The sequence below is a fragment of the Mesoplodon bidens genome (genome assembly GCF_964165515.1).
Source record: "Mesoplodon bidens genome assembly, chromosome: 14".
NCBI classification, from domain to species: Eukaryota; Metazoa; Chordata; class Mammalia; order Artiodactyla; family Ziphiidae; genus Mesoplodon; species Mesoplodon bidens.
In genome coordinates, this window is record NC_138170.1 from 52,021,068 (window position 1) to 52,040,650 (window position 19,583).

At 37.7% G+C, this 19,583-nt stretch overlaps 1 protein-coding gene across 4 annotated transcripts in view; it reads left to right on the forward strand.

The window, feature by feature from the left end:
• The window catches only part of SRBD1 (S1 RNA binding domain 1), a 226,146-nt gene that overhangs the window by 24,952 nt on the left and 181,611 nt on the right, over positions 1-19,583 (forward strand). For all 4 annotated transcript variants that reach the window (XM_081253501.1, XM_081253502.1, XM_081253504.1 and 1 more), the window contains exons 6-9: positions 212-329; positions 2,918-3,056; positions 6,195-6,291; positions 7,594-7,729. In XM_081253501.1, the coding sequence (XP_081109627.1) occupies positions 212-329; positions 2,918-3,056; positions 6,195-6,291; positions 7,594-7,729 (490 nt within the window). The remainder of the gene's footprint in view (positions 1-211; positions 330-2,917; positions 3,057-6,194; positions 6,292-7,593; positions 7,730-19,583) is intronic.

Below are 19,583 nucleotides of genomic sequence, written 5' to 3' on the forward strand. Positions count from 1 at the left end.
ACCTGCTTTTGATGGTTATAGGAGAAGATTCTTGTTTATAGAAAATACATACTAAAATACTTGGGGATGATGGTAACTTATTCTCAGATGGTTCAGAGGGGGAAAGAAGTTCTTTTTACCTTACCTACAACTTTTCTGTAAGCTTGATATAGCTTCAAAAAGAAAGTTTTAACATATAGGTCTTGTATATTATAAAAGTTTCTATTTTCAGGGCTGTTGCGAAGAAGACTTACAACACAATCCAAAAAATTAAGAAGGAGGGGAAGATGTCTGAGTGCTTGTTAAAAGCCTTGCTGAACTGTAAAACTTTTGAAGAACTGGAACACGTGGTAAGGAATCCTTTTTATCTTTTAATGTAATACTTACCTGAGTATATTATGATTTGGGTCTTATAGTTAAAGAGCTGGAAATAAAAAGCTAAAGTCATCCATAAAAAGCTAAAGTCATCAGCCACCATCATTATTTAATTCAACAAAATATTCTTTATTCAATAAATATCTATTAAGTGCTTTTTTGTGATAGGCACTTGGATTTATTGGGTTGGCCAAAAGGTTCGATCGTTTTTTCCCATAAGATGGCTCTAGTAGCACTTAGTGGTCTTTAACTTGATTCAAGACAATTTTGTTGGATTGTGTGTGACAGCTGTCATATCAGCGTGCATTTAAAAAAAAGACATCAAAATTGGTGAATTTTTGTGTAGCCATTTTAATATTAAAGATGGAAGGAAAAAAGCAACATTTTCAGCATATTATGCTTTATTATTTCAAGAAAGGTAAAAATGCAACTGAAATGCAAAAAAAGATTTGTGCAAAAAAAGATTTGTGCAGCATTTGGAGAAGGTGATGTGACTGATCAAACGTGTCAGAAGTGGTTTGTGAAGTTTCGTGCTAGAAATTTCTCGCTGGACAGTGCTCCACAGTTGGGTAGACCAGTTGAAGTTGATAGCGATCAAATCAAGGCATTCATTGAGAACAGTCAACATTATACCACACGGGAGATAGCCGACATACTCAAAATATCCAAATCAAGCGTTGAAAATCATTTGCACCACCTTGGTTATGTTGATTGCTTTGATGTTTGGGTTCCACATAAGTTATGCAAAAAAAAACCTTCTTGACCGCACTTCCACATGCGGTTCTCTACTTAAACGTAATGAAAATGTTCTGTTTTTAAAACAAATTGTGACGGACAATGAAAAGTAGATACTGTACAACGATGTGGAATGGAAGAGATCGTGGGGCAAGTGAAATGAACCACCACCAACCACACCAAAGGCTGGTCTTCATCCAAAGAAGGTGATGTATATATGGTGGGATTGGAAGAGAGTCCTCTATTATGAGCTTCTCTGGAAAATCAAATGATTAATTCCAACAAGTAATGCTCCCAATTAGACCAACTGAAAGCAGCACTCGACGAAAAGCATCTGGAATTAGTCAACAGAAAACGCATAACCTTTCATCAGGACAATGCAAGACTGCATGTTTCTTTGATGACCAGGCAAAAACTGTTACAGTTTGGCTGGGAAGTTCTGATTCATCCGCCATATTCGCCAGACATTGCACCTTCGGATTTCCATTTATTTCGGTCTTCACAAAATTCTTAATGGAAAAAATTTCAATTCCCTGGAAGACTGTAAAAGGCACCTGGAACAGTTCTTTGCTCAAAAAGATTAAAAGTTTTGGTGGGCTTCCCTGGTGGCGCAGTGGTTGGGAGTCCGCCTGCCGATGCGGGGGGTGCGGGTTCGTGCCCCGGTCCGGGAGGATCCCGCGTGCCGCGGAGCGGCTGGGCCCGTGGGCTGTGGCCGCTGGGCCTGCGTGTCTGGAGCGTGTGCTCCGCAGCGGGAGAGGCCACAGCAGTGAGAGGCCCACGTACCGCAAAAAAAAAAAAAAAAAAAAGTTTTGGGAAGATGGAATTACGAAGTTGCCTTAAAAATAGCAGAAGATAGTGGAACAAAAGGGTGAATACGTTGTTCAATAAAGTTCTTGGTGAAAATGAAAAATTTCTTTTATTTTTACTTAAAAACCGAAGGCACTTTTTGGCCAACCCAATACAAAGATGACTAATACATAGTCCTTGTCTTCAAGGAATTCCCAGTCGAGTGGGGAAAAATGAGAGTAGGTAACAGAAGCATAAGCTTAAGGGAGAGTGTGCTGAGCTGGAGACATAGATGTGAGTGTCTGCAGCATGTAATTGGTATTTGGAACCATGAAAATGGAAGATTTCACTCAAGGAGAGATCATGGGGTAAGCAGGTCAGGATAGACCATTGAGGAACACTAACTTTTGAAGCATGGGTGGAGGAAGGGAGAGCCTAAGAAGGAGGCATGGAAAGAATAGTCAGAGAAGTATGAAGAGAATTGGGAGATGATGATACCCATAAAAGATTAAGGAAGAGAGTCATAGAAGGAGGTAATGATCAATGGTTAAGTAATTAAATATAGCAGGGAGTTTTGGCAAGATAAGGACTGAAAAATGTATATTTGGTAATTAGGGGATCATTGTGGATCTTTGTGATACCACTTTCAGCAAGGTGTGTGGAAAGAGAAGCCAGGGGGCAGTGGGTAGAGGAGTGAATGTGGACTAAGAAGTAGAACCATTGTGTGAGGACATCTTTTAGAGGAGCTTGCTTGAGTTGAGGACTTGCAGTCCTGGCAGTCCAAGCACTGAGTTTGTGGGATGAGTGAATCCAAGCAGATAGCTAACTGTAAGCATGTAGAAAAGTATAAAGAGTCTGATAAGGAACAACTGTTTTCATACAACTTGTACTCTCTGTTAGCATTAATCTTTGAAGGAAGTGGAAAGGGTTGAGAAGAGGATGTCTTTAGCATTCTCACATGTCCTCTAATTTTGTGTCCTAATTTTAACTTTTGTGTTTTAAAACTGAATAATTTGGTATGTTTTCTGACTTTTTTTCCTAGTCAGCACCATATAAAACTGGGAGCAAGGGCACCAAAGCCCAGAGGGCAAAGCAGCTGGGATTAGAAGGAGCAGCCAGGACACTGCTTGAGAATCCAGGGGACCTCAATCTGCTCTCTTACATTAGGCCCAATGTTAAAGGTACCAGCTTTACTTAATAAAGAGTTCGCTCCTGTTTCTTTCTTTTTTTAATTTGAAAACCTAGGTTTAAAAAATTGTTTCATTAAGTAATGATGATACAAAAGAATATTACAGCATATAAAGAGTAAATAATTCTAATAAAACAAATCCCAGTATACCTCCTGCTTAGCCATTCAGCTTTCCTCTTTTGATGAAGTGCCTGTTCTATTCTTTTGCTCATTTTTCTATTGTGTTGTTTCACTTTTTCTTATTAATTTATAAGTATTTTTTAGATATTCTTGCTCAGTTACATATGCTACAAATCTTTTCTCCCAGCTTGTAACTTCTCTTTTCACTTTCTTTATGCTGTCTTTTGGTAAATAGAAGGCCTTAGTTTTATCATAGTTAATTTATTAATCTGTTCAATTTTGTTAATCTTTTCTTTTTAGATAATTGCTTCTTTTTCTTTTTAAAGAATTTCCTTTATATCCAAGGTTATAAAGATCCTCCTGTATTGTCTTTTAAAATTTTTATTCTATTTCTAAAAACTTTTTTAATTATAAAAATCATATCTACTTTTTAAAAAGAACTTCAACAATTCAGACAGACATGGATTGTAAAGTGAAGTCCCACTTCCACACTTCTACTCTCCACAAGTAAAGTGTTTGTCTTTTTCTTAAGTGTATCTTCCTTTCACTTTGTGTGTGTGCGTGCACAGGAGAGAATGAGAGAGGAAGGGGGTAAGGGAGAGATATTTCTAAGAAGAACCCAAAGAAAGTGTCAACTGATACGTGTCAAGGTATATTGGTTTTATTGTCAAAATGAGCCTTGGAGTGAGAGCTTTTTGAGTAAGAGTGGCTTTTTCCAAGGAGTGCTCTGCTAGGATTGAATGGGGAGATTGATGCTCTGGTGATTACTACTCTCATTCTAGTTCCTTTTAGCCTTCCTTCCTTTAGGCTGGGAGAGTGTCTGTAGGGGGCAGTCTCTGACAACAAAATCTACAGCATGTACTAAACTGTAGAGAATCAGCATACCAAAACCTGTGTTTATTTTATATAATCTGGCAAATGTGAATTTGGAATTAAAAAAATTAAGTATGTGTCTGTGAAAATATGAATATCTGCTCATACACAAATACACACATCCTAATATCTATATTGAAAAGGGCAATAATGAAAAGAAAAAGCAAATTGGTAAATATTTGAATTTAGAGATGGGTTGAAATGAGTAAAATTCAAGTTTGTTTAATTTTTTTCATTATATTTTCAAATGGTTGCAACTTTAATATTTTAATATTAACTGAGACCATATAGCCAAGCATTAAGGTTAGCCACAGTGGGAACTATCTGTGCCCAGTGATGGTATGTTTTATTATCAATAGAATCAAACGTTGGAGCTTTCAGAATGTTAGATGCATAATGATTTATGGTCAGTTTTTATTTTTCTCTTCTGGTCTATTTTCTTTCCTTCCATTCTTCACCTCCTCTGGTACAAAGTTTTCCTTAGTTCACACACATACTGAGTTCCTACTAAGTAGGTTTGATAACATAAGGTTTACAAATTGTATTCCCCTGAATGATGTGGGCTTTACAAAAGCCCATTGTTACAATTGCAAAATCTATAATTTCCTCTTTCTAGTCTCTCTCATTAATTGGTCTCATTGTAGGTTCCATGTTTACTACTGACTTCTCACCCTGGTATTCTCATTAAACTTCGGGTAATGATGCTGTGAGGTACTTTTGGACTCCAGGAATGAATGCATAGTGAGTAGTTTTCTAGGATAAAGACTGATCTAGTGAGAAAGCTAACACAAGAGCAGACACCTACTGACTGCTGACCATGTACCACAGCTGTTGTAAGTCTTTACATACACAGTCTTCCACCTCTCAAAGGTAATTTGTTCCTGAAAATTCCCTCATAGGGAAACTCTCTTAAAATGTAAACAGGATTCCTATTAATTTCAGTGGCCAAATTTCTTTCTTTAAATTTCTTTGGAATAAGTGCAGTTACATCATTAGTTAAGATCAGTTATCAATTATCATAACACAACCCAACAAGGCATTTTCTCTTTGTTAATTACTCTGTAAGTCTGTCCTCCTGTCCTCTTTGTCTTCTGTACTTGTTACTCACTAAAACCATACCCTCAGAAAAACATACTTATGATACTCAGTGCTTGTGTAATTGAAGTTTTAATGGGAGAAAAAAAAAGAAGCTTTAATGGAAATAGAACAATAAAGACAAAAGAAATAAATAATGCATTGCAAATGATCTCTCAGTGTATAAGTTGGTATTGCAGGGGCCATAATGTACAAGACACACTGCTGTAAACTAGCAAACTGAAAGCACTTGGAGAGAACTTAATGTACCATTGGTAGACAGTTCAGCTGTGAAGATGAGCAACCACACAGTGGCTCTTGTTTTATGCTCATTTGAGGTTTGAGAAATTCAAATAGGTCATTGAAAATGTGACTAAATGTCTCATAAGCCAAAATACGAATATTAATAAAATTATTTGCAAAGGAGAATTTTTGTAACTGGAATGAAATATTATACCTTGAGATATGACTATTAATATATATTTCCTATAAACCTATAATGCTTAATCCTATAATGCTTAATCTTTGTAAATACTTCATGAAGTAGATACTATTATTATTCCATTTTTATAGGAAACTGAGGCACAGAGAGAACAAGTAACTTGCCCAGGGTCATACATTTGGTAGATGGTGGAGCCAGGATTAGACCAGGCAGCTGGCTCCAGAGCTGCATTTTTCACCACTAGGTTATATGGTATGTTAAGGTCCTGTATTATTGTTTTTGGAGACTTGATTTTGTTGCTGAGGGAAGCTAGTCACTACTATGATACTTTTCTTTCTTTTTGTTTGTTTGTTTTTTAAATTTTTATTGGAGTATAGTTGCTTTACAATGTTGTGTTAGTTTCCACTGTACAGCAAAGTGAATCAGCTACATGTATACATATATTCCCTCTTTTTTGGATTTCTTTCCCATTTAGGTCACCACAGAGGATACTTTTCTGTCTTAAGTTTGTCAACTTAAGGTTTTATTTTGACTGGAATAAATTTATTGTGATTTAATTATAGATTTAAAAACCAATCTGTAGTTCTTGCCTTTGTTTTCCCTCTTACTCTTCTCCTAAAGGGCTTTCAGCACTCCAGGATATTGAAACAGGAGTGCAGCATATTTTAGCAGACATGATTGCTAAAGACAGAGACACGCTTGACTTCATTCGGAAATTGTGAGTAACTCTCAGAGTTTTCTGCTTTGTGGACTCATGATGTTAAGGGTCGCATGGTTAGTGCTAACTCCAGTGTTCATTAAAAACTTTATTTCAGACTTTTAAAAATTAAAAAAATTTTTCTAGTAGCACAGCTCTCTGCTCAAACAACAGAACCCGAATACATAAAACAGATAAAAGTAAAGTTGCTTTAATTGAATTCTGGGCAGGGAGCCTGGAACTCTGCCTGTTCATCCTCCTTACCCCGAAGCATCTCAGCAGAGGCCTCTGAGGAACACAGTTTATAAACCACTGCATTGTGCAATATATGCTACAGAGAGATTCATAACCATTTAGAATGGGTGGCATTGCTTTTTAAACATATTGAGTTGTATGCACTTAATTTTATAATGTTTACCAGTGGTTGGGTTAACTTGAGAATGTTTAATATCAGGTATGGATAAAAATGCTGACCTCAAAATGAATTTTAGCTGATGGAGAGAGCAGCTTATCCATAGTATCATAGTCCCAATTTATAAGAGAGTAAAACCCTTTGACCTAGACCCTACTTGGGCTTATAGATTTTATGCCTCATTAAAAAAAGATATTATTTTAAAAACCTTATTTTTAGGCACTCTGTCCTTCCTTTCCTTCTGTGTATCAGAGGACAGGGTTTGGCAGAGGGCTACTCTTCCTCTCTCTCCACATCTCTAGCTGTGTGAGCTGTGCAGAGGAGAGTAAAGGTGAAAATGAACCGGTTGACTACTGTAGTTTGTCAGGGTTTTTGTTAATGTAAGAGAGAGAATTTTTCTTTTTTCTCAGTGGCCCTCACAGGAATGAGTTGAAGTAGGAGAATTGTGCAGGTTTTTAAATGTGTTTTTATAAGTAATTATACTGCTGAAATTTGGTTCAGTTTCATAAATTGTCATTGGAAGCTGTCCTGACACATCATCTTGTTTCCCTTCTTTTTAGCTTTTAATTGGTTCTGACTCCCTAACTCAGTGGTTAGAAGAGGATGATATCTAGGCCAGAGTTATTAGTCTCTTGCATAACTGCAGATAGTATCTGAACTCATTTAGGCATTTTATGGGAGGATTGGGTTGAAATATAAATAGATCTGGAACACCTATGCTAGCATGAATAGGCGAGGAGTCCCCTTTTGATGGGTCAATAACATTTCTATAGTTGAGCATCATTAAAAAAAAATCTCATTTGGTAAATCTCATTTAGTTTTTTGTTAATCTTCTTTCTATGTAATGTGTTTCTTTACTAAAGCACATATTAATAACTACTTAATGTTTGAATATTTGTGTATCTGAACAGGTGCCAAAATAGATATATTTGTATCCAGTCATCTCTCGCAAAGGTATCCTCAAAAAAAGTAAATGAAAAAGATGTTGATAAGTTTCTGCTCTACCAACATTTTTCGTGCAACATAAGAAACATCCAACATCACCAGGTAAATAAGAAAACTGCTTATGCATGCTGATAGTAGTAATAATGATAATACCTCAGATTTGTTTATTACCTTATTTACTAAAGAATTTTCAATCAACTATTTTCTTCCTTCATATAAATTTTTATAATATTGTTATATCCTCCCCATTTGACAAATGGGGAACTCAAGACCCACAGAAGTTAGTAAATGACACTGAGACTTATTAGCTGGGCTAACAGTATAACACTCTGGTATCTTGACTCTCTGGCTGGTGATCTTTCTTATTAGACTTTCCTTCCCAGTATGCTTGGATTTGAGCTCAATTCTGGATCTTTTCCATGTGAAATACAAAATAGAGATAACTGATTTAGAATAAATAAAGTATGAGAGATCTCAGTTATATAAATCGTACTCATTATATCTCAGTCTTTTAATTTCACATTTCATTTTATTAATTTTTATCCTAATTGTAGTTATAGGTTATATATCTACATTGTGGAATGTGGCTTTAAATCATATAGAAAAAAATTTTTTTTACAAACCAAAAATACAATAATACTGACTTTTGTATTTACCTGTGTAGCTACCTTTACCAGTATTCTTTACTTCTTTGTATGGTTTTGAGTTACTATCTAGATTTTATTTCAGCCTGGAGGACTTTCTGTAACATTTCAGGTAGGGCAAGTAAACTCCCTCAGTTTTTGTTTATCTGGAAAGTCTTAATTTCTCCTTATTTTTAAAAATTTATTTTTAATTGTGATAAAATACATATAACATAAACTTTACCATCTTAACTGTTTTTAAGTGTACAGTTTAGTAATGTTAAGTATATTAACATTGTGCAACCAATCTCCAGAATTTTTTTATCTTGCAAAACAGATTTTCTGAATATAGAATTCTTGGTTAACAGTTTTTTCTTTCAGCACTTTGAATATGTTACCCAACTATCTTCTGGCCTTAATGGTTTTGACGAGAAATCAGCTGTTAATCTCACTGAGCCCTTGCACATGATGATTGCACTTGATTTTCTTGCTACATTTAAGATTCTCTGACTTCTGACAATTTGATTATAATTTGTCTTGCTGTGGATCTCTTTGAGTTTTTTTTTCTTGGAGTTTGTTGTGATTTTTGGTTGTGTAGTTAGATGTTTCTGATCAAAATTGGGAAAATTTTGGCCATTATTTCTTCAAATACTCTTTGAGCCCTTTTCTCCTGGGTCTCCCATTATATGTGTGTTGGCATGCTTGAGAGTGTCCCACAAGTCTCTTAGCCTCTGTTTATTTCTTTTTTTCTTTTTTTAAATTCTTCTCAGACTATGTAATCTCAATTGACATTTCTTCAAGTTTGCTGATTCTTTCTTCTGATTGTTCAAATATTGAACCCCTCTAGTAAATTTTTCATTTCAGTCATTGTACTTTTTTGCTCAAGAATTTCTCTTTGGTTCTTTTTTATAATACCCAGCTCTTTGTTGATATTCTGTATTTGTTGGGATAACATGCTCATGATTTCCTTTAGGACTGTGATTTCCTTTAACTTTGAGCATATTTAAAACAGTTAGTTTAAAGTGTGTCTAGTAATGCCGAAGTCTGAACTTCCTCAGAGATGGTTTCTGTTAATTTCTTTTTTCTGTAAATGGGTCATATTTTCTTGTTTCTTTGCCTGCCATGTAATTTTTTGTTAAAACTTGTCATTTTGAATATTATAAGTTGGCAACACTGAAAATCAGATTCTCCCCCCTCCCCGGCATTTGTTGTTGTTGCTGTTGTGGGGTTTTGTGGTTTATTTAGCGACTTCTAAACTGTTTCTGTAGTCTGTATTCTTTGTCATGTTTGGCCACTGAAGTCCCTGGTCTATTAGCTTAGTGGACAGCTAGTTACTTGACAGAGATTTCCTTCATTCCTAGAGCCAAAACAAATAACAACTTTCCTGGTCCTGCATATTTGCTCTATGTTGGGGCATCCTTCAATGCTTAGCGAGGCTGTTTACAACTCTACCTTAGCCTTCACTTTGTCTTTGTGTGGAGCTCAAAGGTCAGACAGAAGTGAAAACTTAAGGTCTTCCCAGGTCTTTTAAGAGCAGGTGTCTGTCTAGTCCTGAATGCGTGCATGACCTCTTAGATTTCCTAAAATATGTGGAAATTTTAAAAAGCCCCTTTCCTCTCAATTATCTCCTTTACTAGCCTCTTCCTTCCCAGGTTTTTCTGGTCTGTCTGATGGTTGCCCTGACTATAATCCCTTATCCCCAAGTGTTATCCCTTATCCCTTGAAACTGCAGCTAACACATTGCCTTTAAATGCTTTGAACAAATGCCACCCAGGAGCTTCCTGGGGAAGCTCTGAGACAAGCAAAACAAAGGCAAGCCCTTGAGCCAAACCATCAGGGAGCCATGAGACAGATCCAAACACGTAATCACAAACTTTTGAGAATAAGGTCCATATTGCTCCCTCTGGTACTAGCAGACTGCACCAGAAAAGTAGGCTGTTATCTTCACTGCCACTGCTGAACTGCAGAGTGGAGGATGGTAAGTGGGTAAGTGAAAAGTGCTCTTTCACCAAAATTCTGCAGCTTCTTCTTTAAGTGTTCCTCTGATTGTTGTAAGTTTTTGATTAGATTCCAGAGTTCTGAAAAAGTTGAATCTGGCAGTTTTTGCCAGTTTGTTGCTTTTGTAGAGGTTTGGAGTTTTGGAATTCCCTACTCCACCCCTTTGGTGATGTCACACCTAACAGCATCTTTAAAGTGTGGTGTGTATTCCCCTGTTCTAGTCCAAAACCAGCATGTGGCCTTAACCTTATGAACTGTCCTTCTTTATCTTGTTTAATGGTTTTTAGCTTGAAGTCTACTTTGGTATCAGGATTGCAACCTGTATTTTCTTAATGGAAATTGATTTCACCCTTGTTTTTACTCTTAGCCCTACAATTACATGAAATGCTTGCCCTTAGTCCTTTTGCCAAAATTTTCCAGTCTTCTTTTAAGCTGATTGAAGCTTATTCTCTAGTCTAGTATGTAGTTGGCAAAGTTCTTCTGTAAAGGACCAGGGAGAAAATATTTTAGACTTTGTGAGCTAGATGCCTCTTCCTGCAGCTACACAACTGCCATTGCAGCACGAAAGCAGTCACAGCTAATACATAAATGAATGAGCATGGTTGTGTTTTAATAAAATTTTATTTATGAAAACAGATGTTAGACTGGATTTGGTCCATGGGCCATAGTTTGCTGGCCTCTGCTCTTGTATATTTCTCAAGAAGATTTTATGTGTACAGTACAGGTGTGCCTTATTCCATAGTGCTTTTTGCTTTATTGTGCTTTGCAGATACTGTGTGTTTTACAGATTGAAGGTTTGTGGCAACTGTGTTTCATACAAGTCTGTTGGCACCATTTTCCAACAGCATTTGCTGACTTTGTGCCTCGTGTCACATTTTGGTAATTCTCTTAATATTTCAGAATTTTCCATTATTATTATATTTGTTCTGGTGATCTGTGATCAGTGATCTTTGACGTTACTATTGTAATTGTTTTGAGGTGCCATGACTGCACCCATATAAGACAGCAAACTTAATTGATAAGTATTATGTGTGTTCTGATTGCTCCACGGACCAGCTGTTCCCTCCGTCTCTATCCTCCCTATTCCCTGAGACACAATAAGATTGACATTAGGCCATTTAATAACCCGACAGTGGCCCCTAAGTGTTCAGTGAAATGAAGGAATTGCACATCTCTCACTTTAAATCAAAAGCTAGAAATGATTAAGCTTAGTGAGGAAGATATGTCAGAAGCCAAGATAGGCTGCAATCTAGGCCTCTTGTGCCAAATAGGTAGCCAAGTTGTTAAGTTCTTGAAGGAAACTAAAACTGCTACTCTAGTGAACACGCAAATGATAAGAAAGTGAAACAGCCTTATTGCTGATATGGAGAAAGTTTCAGTGGTCTGGATAGAAGATCAGATCAGCTGTAACACTCCCTTAAGCCAAAGCCTAATCCATAGCGTGGCCCAAACTCTATTCACTTCTATGAAGGCTGAGAGGTAAGGAAGCTGCAGAAGAAAAGTTTGAAGTTAGCAGAGGTTGGTTCGTGAGGTTTAAGGAAAGAAGCCATCTCCATAACATAAAAGTACAAGGTGAGGGACTTCCCTTGTGGCACAGTGGTTAAGAATCCGCCTGCCAATGCAGGGGACATGGGTTTAATCCCTGGTCCGGGAAGATCCCACATGCCGCAGAGCAACTAAGCTTGTGTGCCACAACTACTGAGCCTGCGCTCTAGAGCCCATGAGCCACAACTACTGAAGCCCACGTGCCTAGAGCCTGTGCTCCGCAACAAGAGAAGCCTCCGCAACAAGAGAAGCCCGCGCACTGCAACGAAGAGGAGCCCCCACTCGCTGCAACTAGAGAAAGCCCGCACGCAACAATGGAGACCCAACACAGCCATAAGTAAGTAAGTAAGTAAATAAATAAATAAATATTTATTTTAAAAAAAAGAAAAGTACAAGATGAAGCAGCAAATGCTGATGTAGAAGCTGCAGTAAGTTATGCAGAAGGTCTAACTAAGATAATTAATGAAGGTAGCTACAGTAAACAACAAATTTTCATTATAAACGAGACAGCCTTATACTTGAAGAAGATGCCATCTAGGACTTTCATAGCTAGAGAGGAGTAAAATGCCTGGCTTCAAGGCTTCAAAGCTTCAAAGGATAGGGTCTTTCTTGTTGGGGACTAATGCAGCTGGTGACTTGAAATTGAAGCCAATGCTCATTTACCAGTGCTCTATAAATGGAACAACAAAGCCTGGATAACAGCACATCTGTTTACAACATGGTTTGCTAAATATTTTAAGCCCACAGTTGAGACCTACTGCTCAGGAAAAAAGATTCCTTTCAAAATATTACTGCTCATTCACAATATACCTGATCACCCAAGAGCTCTGAGGGAGATGTACAATGAGATTAATGTTGTTTTCTTGCCTGCTAACACAACATCCATTCTGCAGCCCATGGGTCAGGGAGTCATTTCGACTTTCAAGTCTTATTATTTAAGAAATGCATTTCATAAGGCTATAGCTGCCATAGATAATGATTCCTCTGATGGATTTGGGCGAAGTAAATTGAAAACCTCTAGAAGGGATTCACCACTCTAGATGCCATTAAGACCACTTGTGATTCATGGGAAGAGATATAATTTCAATATTAATAGGAGTTTGGAAGAAATTGATTCTAATCCTTATGGGTGACTTTTAAGGGTTCCAGACTTCAGTAAAGGAAGTAACTGCAGCTGTGATGGAAAAAGCAAGAGAACTAGAATTAGAACTGGTGCCTGAAGATGTGAAAGAATTGCTGAAATCTCATGACTAAACTTTAATTGATGAGGAGTTACTTCTTAGGATGAGCAGAGAAAGAGGTTTTGTGAGATGGGATCTGCTCCTGGTGAAGATTGTTCAAATGACAACAAGTGATTTAGAGTGTTACATCAACTTAGTTGATAAAGCAATGTCAGGGTTTGAGAGGATTGACTCCAGGTTTGAAAGAAATTCTACTGTGAGTAAAATGCTATCAGCATTGCATGTTACAGAGAAATTGTTCCTGAAAGGAAGAGTCAGTCGATGCGGCAAACTTCATTGTCATCTTCTTTTAAGAAATTGCCACGGCCACCCCAGCCCTCAGCAGCCACCACCCCATCAGAAAGCAGCTGTCAACACAGAGGCAGGACCCTCCACCAGCAAAAAGATTATGGCTTGCTGAAGGTTCAGATGATGACTATGATTTTTTTAGCATTAAAGTATTTTTTAATTTTAATTTTTAAAATTTATTTTTAATTTTTTATTGAAGTATAGTTTATGTACAATATTATATAAATTATAGGTTACAGTATAGCGATTCACAATTTTTGAAGGTTATACTCCATTTGTAGTCATTATAAAATATTTGCCACATTCCCTGTGTTGTACAGTATATCCTTGTAGCTTATTTTATACATAATATTAATAGTTTGTACCTCTTAATCCCCTTACCCTATCTTTGCCCCTCCTTCTTTCCCTCTCCCCGCTGGTACTCTAGTTCTCTACATCTGTGAGTCTGTTTGTTTTTTGCTATATTCACTTGTTTGTTGTATTGTTTATATTCCATATATAAGTGATAGCATACAGTATTTGTTTTTCTCTTTCTGACTTACTTTACTTAGCATAATACTCTCCAAGTCCATCCATGTTGTTGCAAATGGCAAAATTTTGTTCTTTTTTATGGCTGAGTAGTACTCCACAGTGTGTATCTATATCTATCTATCTATCTGTCACATCTTCTTTATCCATTCTTCTGTTGATGGACACTTAGGTTGCTTCCATGTCTTGTCAATTGTAAATAATACTGCTATGAACATTGGGGTGCATTTATCTTTTCAAATTAGTGTTTTTGTTTTGGGTGTGTACCCAAGAGTGGAATCCTGGGTCATATGGTAGTTCTAGTTTTAGGTTTTGTTTTGTTTTGTTTTGTTTTTTAATTAATTAATCTATTTATTTATTTTTGGCTCTGTTGGGTCTTTGTTGCTGAGCATGGGCTTTCTTTAGTTGCAGTGAGCAGGGGCTACTCTTCATTGTGTTACGCAGCCTTCTCATTGCAGTGGCTTCTCTTGTTGCGGAGCACAGGCTCTAGGTGTCCGGGCTTTAGTAGTTGTGGTGCATGGGCTTCAGTAGTTGTGGCACACAGGTTCAGTAGTTGTGACTTGCGGGCTCTAGAGGGCAGGCTCAGTAGTTGTGGCTCACGGGCTTAGTTACTCTGTGACATGTGGGATCTTCCCGGACCAGGTCTCAAACCCATGTCCCCTGCATTGGCAGGCGGATTCGTAACCACTGTGCCACCACGGAAGCCCTAGTTTTAGTTTTTTGAGGAACTTCCAAACTGTTTTCCACAGTGGCTGCACCAATTTACATTCCCAGCAACAATGTACAGGATACCCTTTTCTCCACATCCTCTCCAACATTTGTTATTTGTGTTCTCTTTGATGATAGCCACTTTTAAATTAAGGTATGTACCTCTCTTTTTTTAGACATAATGTTATTGCACACGTAGACTAAAGTATAGTGTAACATAACCTTTATATGCACTGGGAAACCAAAAAATGTGTATGACTTGCTTTATTGTGATGTTGTTTTATTGTAGTAGTATGGAACTGAACCTGTAATATCTCCGAGATATGCCTGTAATATTCTGAGTTTTTACACGGTCACAATTGTTTCCTATGTCCTTGATACTTGAAGGATAGCTTAGCTCAGTAAATATATATATTTTTAATAATCCAATGATTTTTTAAAATTTATTTATTTTTTATTTTATTTTTGCTTTCGTTGGGTCTTCGTTGCTGCACGTGGGCTTTCTCTAGTTGTGGCAAGCGGGGCTACTCTTCATTGCAGTGCACGGGCTTCTCATTGCGGTGGCTTCTCTTGTTGCGGAGCACAGGCTCTAGGTGCATGGGCTTCAGTAGTTGTGGCTCACGGGCTCTAGAGCACAGGCTCAGTAGTTGTGGTGCATGGGCTTAGTTGCTTCGTGGCATGTGGGATCTTCCCGGACCAGGGCTCAAACCTGTGTCCCCTGCATTGGCAGGCAGATTCTTAACTACTGCGCCACCAAGGAAGCCCAGTATAATTTTTGTTTGCACTTTCTTTCCTTAAGTTTGTCAAACATGTTGCTCTGTTGTTGTCTTACTTTGCAAGTTTTTTTTGTTGCTTGTTTTTGAAATCAGATGCCAATCTAATTCTCTGTTTCTTAGAAATGCTGAAGATGTGGGTCCTGTGTTGTTTTATTTATTCACTTTATTGGTGTTATAGGAGTATGAGGGGGGGATTTAGAATGAGGGGCCTGCCAGTGTTCTTTAAACCTGAAATTCCTCAAAGAATCATTTTTTAAATTTATTTTTTCTTCCTTTCTGAATTTTACTGTTATAAGGAGAGGATAATGAAAAAGACTAGAATGCGTCACTTTTCACTGATAATGTTTAGTTATCTTCCTTAAAAATGTAATTAAAAAAACTTACGGTGGTATAGATATGAAAAGGTATGTTATTATTCTCTGTGTGTGTGTGTAACATAACATGAAGAGTCTTCAGTTATGCTCCAAATACTTCTTGAACACTTATTATGTATTGGTGCCTACTTGGGTTATGTAGATGACATGGTCCCTGCTGCTGAACTTTTGAAGTGTTTCACTATTATATCTAAGTTGTTCTTTTTACTTTTGTGTACACTGTAGCATATGGGGTGAAATGAATACTTTTGATAATTGGAAAAATTGTTAGAAGAGTGAAATTTTACTTACCTAGCTACTATCTACTGATAGAGCCTAATGAAAAAGAATTTTTAATAAAACCAGTGACTAAAATACTAAAATTCCTTTTGCAGAAATGATTTTGCTGCTGGATTTTCTCTCTCTTTATTTGATTTAATTTTATTGCAACTTTGGAAAAATATGAATACATTTATTCTATTAAAACTTAGTCTTTCTAGTATTCGCTTGAAAACATTTTAGTCTCTGCATTTTAACTAGTGTGCTTAGCACATGTGGCATTCTGAGTTAGTTTGTGGTTGAATCTAAGTTTGTGACTGACACAGGCTTCTAAGTGTGACAGTCTTAAGACCTGAGAGGGTAGAACATTTGGGAAATGTCAGTTTTGAAAAACAGACCTGTGTTTTGAGAAGAACTTTCTAGTTATCTTGCAGGCTAGAGTGATGATATACCAGCTCACAAAGATAGATTTTTAATCCCTGTAGTGCTAAGGCCTCATGTCCCTGACTCCAGACTCTCTTTTTCAGCTTTCACCTAGATAGCCCAGCATACAGCATCCCAGAATACAGACGTGAGGGAGAATGATGACAGACAGTGGTAAAGGAACAACGGTACCTGGAACTCCTTCTCCAAATGCTGTGGGAAGAGCTGTTATAGCTGTCTACTAAATTAATTCTTCTAGCTACATCTTGTTTTCTTTCTTCTCCACATTGGTCCTTAATGTGCTCCTTTCCACCACATGAATTTGTAACTCAGCCTTCCCATTCTTTTTTGTAGCTTCTTTCACTGATGTCTCACTTTCTTTGTCTTTTAAAATACCTGTTTCACATTCAGTGCTGCCATCTACAGTAATTCTGCTTTAACTCTGTATTTACTTTCAACCTCAGTTTTTGCGCCAAGCTCTGTTTCTGCTACTCCACTCCCTTTTCTACCATGGATCCTCTATGTTAGGATTTTTTAAAGTTTGACCTATGACTTTACTAGGTATGGTGGAAAAAAAAGCACCCTCCAATAATATATTTTGATATAATAGTGTATTTATATTTTTATTTATTGGGGCTCTTTTTTTTTTTTTTTTTTTGTGGTACACAGGCCTCTCACTGTTGTGGCCTCTCCTGTTGCAGAGCACAGGCTCCGGACGCGCAGGCTCAGCGGCCATGGCTCACGGGCCCAGCCGCCCCACGGCATGTGGGATCTTCCTGGACCGGGGCATGAACCCGTGTCCCCTGCATCGGCAGGCGGACTCTCAACCACTGCGCCACCAGGGAAACCCTATTTGGGTTTTTTTTTTGGCCGCATTGGGTCTTCATTGCTGTGCGCGGGCTTTCCCTAATTGCGTCGAGCAGGGGCTACTCTTTGTTGTGGTGCGTGGGCTTCTCATTGCAGTGGCTTCTCTTGTTGCGGAGCACGAACTCTAGGCACGTGGGCTTCAGTAGTTGTGGCACGCGGGCTCAGTAGTTGTGGCGCACGGACTTAGTTGCTCCACGGCATGTGGGATCTTCCCGGACCAGGGATCAAACCCATGTCCCCTGCATTGGCAGGCAGATTCTTAACCACTGCGCCACCAGGGAAGTCCCTAATAGTGTATTTATATAAATCAGAATTAAATAACTCTTTTTCCCGTATAATATTGTATTCTGCATGAATGAATTTATTACTGATAAATTCTTGGATGAAGAACTTTTATTTACTGTTCAGTGTTCCTTTCAGTATTTCAGAGAGCTGGCAGACATTGAAGATTTTGTCCAGTCCAAAGTAAAGTTTATTTTGTATTAAAAGTTTATTTTTAAGTGATTATTTTATTTCTGCCAATGTTTACCTTAGAAATTTCTCAAATATATGTAAAGTTTTTTTTAAGTATCTGTAATTTTTTTAAAATTAATTAATTTATTTATTTTTGGCTGTGTTGGGTCTTTGTTTCTGTGCGAGGGCTTTCTCTAGTTGCGGCAGGCGGGGGCCACTCTTCATTGCGGTGCGCGGGCCTCTCACTGTCACGGCCTCTCTTGTTGCGGAGCACAGGCTCCAGATGTGCAGGCTCAGTAGTTGTGGCTCATGGGCCTAGTTGCTCCGTGGCATGTGGGATCTTCCCAGACCAGGGCTCAAACCCATGTCCCCTGCATTGGCAGGCAGATTCTCAACCACTGCGCCACCAGGGAAGCCCCAGTATCTGTAATTTTTTAAACTTTGAGGATTTGTTCTATATTGAACATTTTACTTGAAAATACCTTTAGAATTTATATAAATTAAGGTTGCTGTATTCCAGAGTGGCTATACCATTTTACCTTCCCACCAGCAGTTTATGAGAGTTCCGCTTCTTTACGTCCTCACCAATACTTATTGTCTATCTTTTTTTTAATATAAATTTTATTTTATTTATTTTATTTTTGGCTGCATTGGGTCTTCGTTGCTGCACGTGGGCTTTAGTTTCAGCGAGCGGGGGCTACTCTTCATTGTGGTGTGCAGGCTTCTCATTGCAGTGGCTTCTTTTGTGGAGCATGAGCTCTAGGCATGCAGGCTTCAGTAGTTGTGGCACTTGGGCTCTGTAGTTGTGGCTTGCGGGCTCCGTAGTTGTGGCTTGCAGGCTCTAGAGCGCAGGCTCAGTAGTTGTGGCACACAGGCTTAGTTGCTCCGTGGCATGTGGGATCCTCCTAGACCAGGACTTGAACCCGTGTCCCCTGCACTGGCAGGTGGATTCTTAACCACTGCACTATGAGAGAAGTCCCTGTCTATCTTTTTGATTATGGCCATTTTAGTATGAACTGATTTCTCATTATTGTTTTGGTTTGCACTTCTAACTAATGATGTTGAGCATCTTTTCTGTACTTATTGAACATTTCTATATTATCTTTGAAAAAAATATCTCTTTAGACCTTTTGCACATTTTTGTTAGGTTGTGTCTTTTTTGTTGAATTATAAGAGATATTTGTATGTTCTAGATATAAGTCCTTTATGTGATATATGATTTGCAAAACTTTTCTCCTGTGCTAAGTGCTTTCTTTTCAATTTCTTGATGGTATCCTTTGAGAGATAAAAATTATAAGTTTGTTGAAATCCAATCTATTTATTTTTTTCTTGTGTTGATTATGCGTGTGGTGTTTTACCTAAGGCCTTATGTAACTCAAGGTCATGAAGATTTTCTCAAGTATTTTCTTCTAAGCATTTTATAGGTTTGGTTTTTATATTAAGGTCTATGATCAATTTTGAGCTAATTTTTGTGTATTGTGTGAAGAAGCTGTCCAACTTCATACTTTTGAATTTGGCCATCCATTGTCCCAGCATCACTTGTTGAAAAGACTGTATTTTCCCCATTTAATTGTCTTAGCACCCTTGTTGACATTCACTTGATGGTAGATGTATAGATTTATTTCTGGACTCTGAATTCTATTCCATTCATCTGTATGTTTATCTCTAATGCCAGTACCACACTGTCTTGATTACTGTAGTTTTGTAGTAAGTTTTGAAATTGAGAAGTGGGAGTCCTCCAGGTTTGTTCTTTATTTACAAAATAGACTTGGTTATTCTGGGTCCCTTGCATTTCTATATGAATCTTAGAATTAGTTTGTCAATTTCTGCAAAGAAGCTAGCTGGGATTTGATAGGGATCACATTGAATTTATA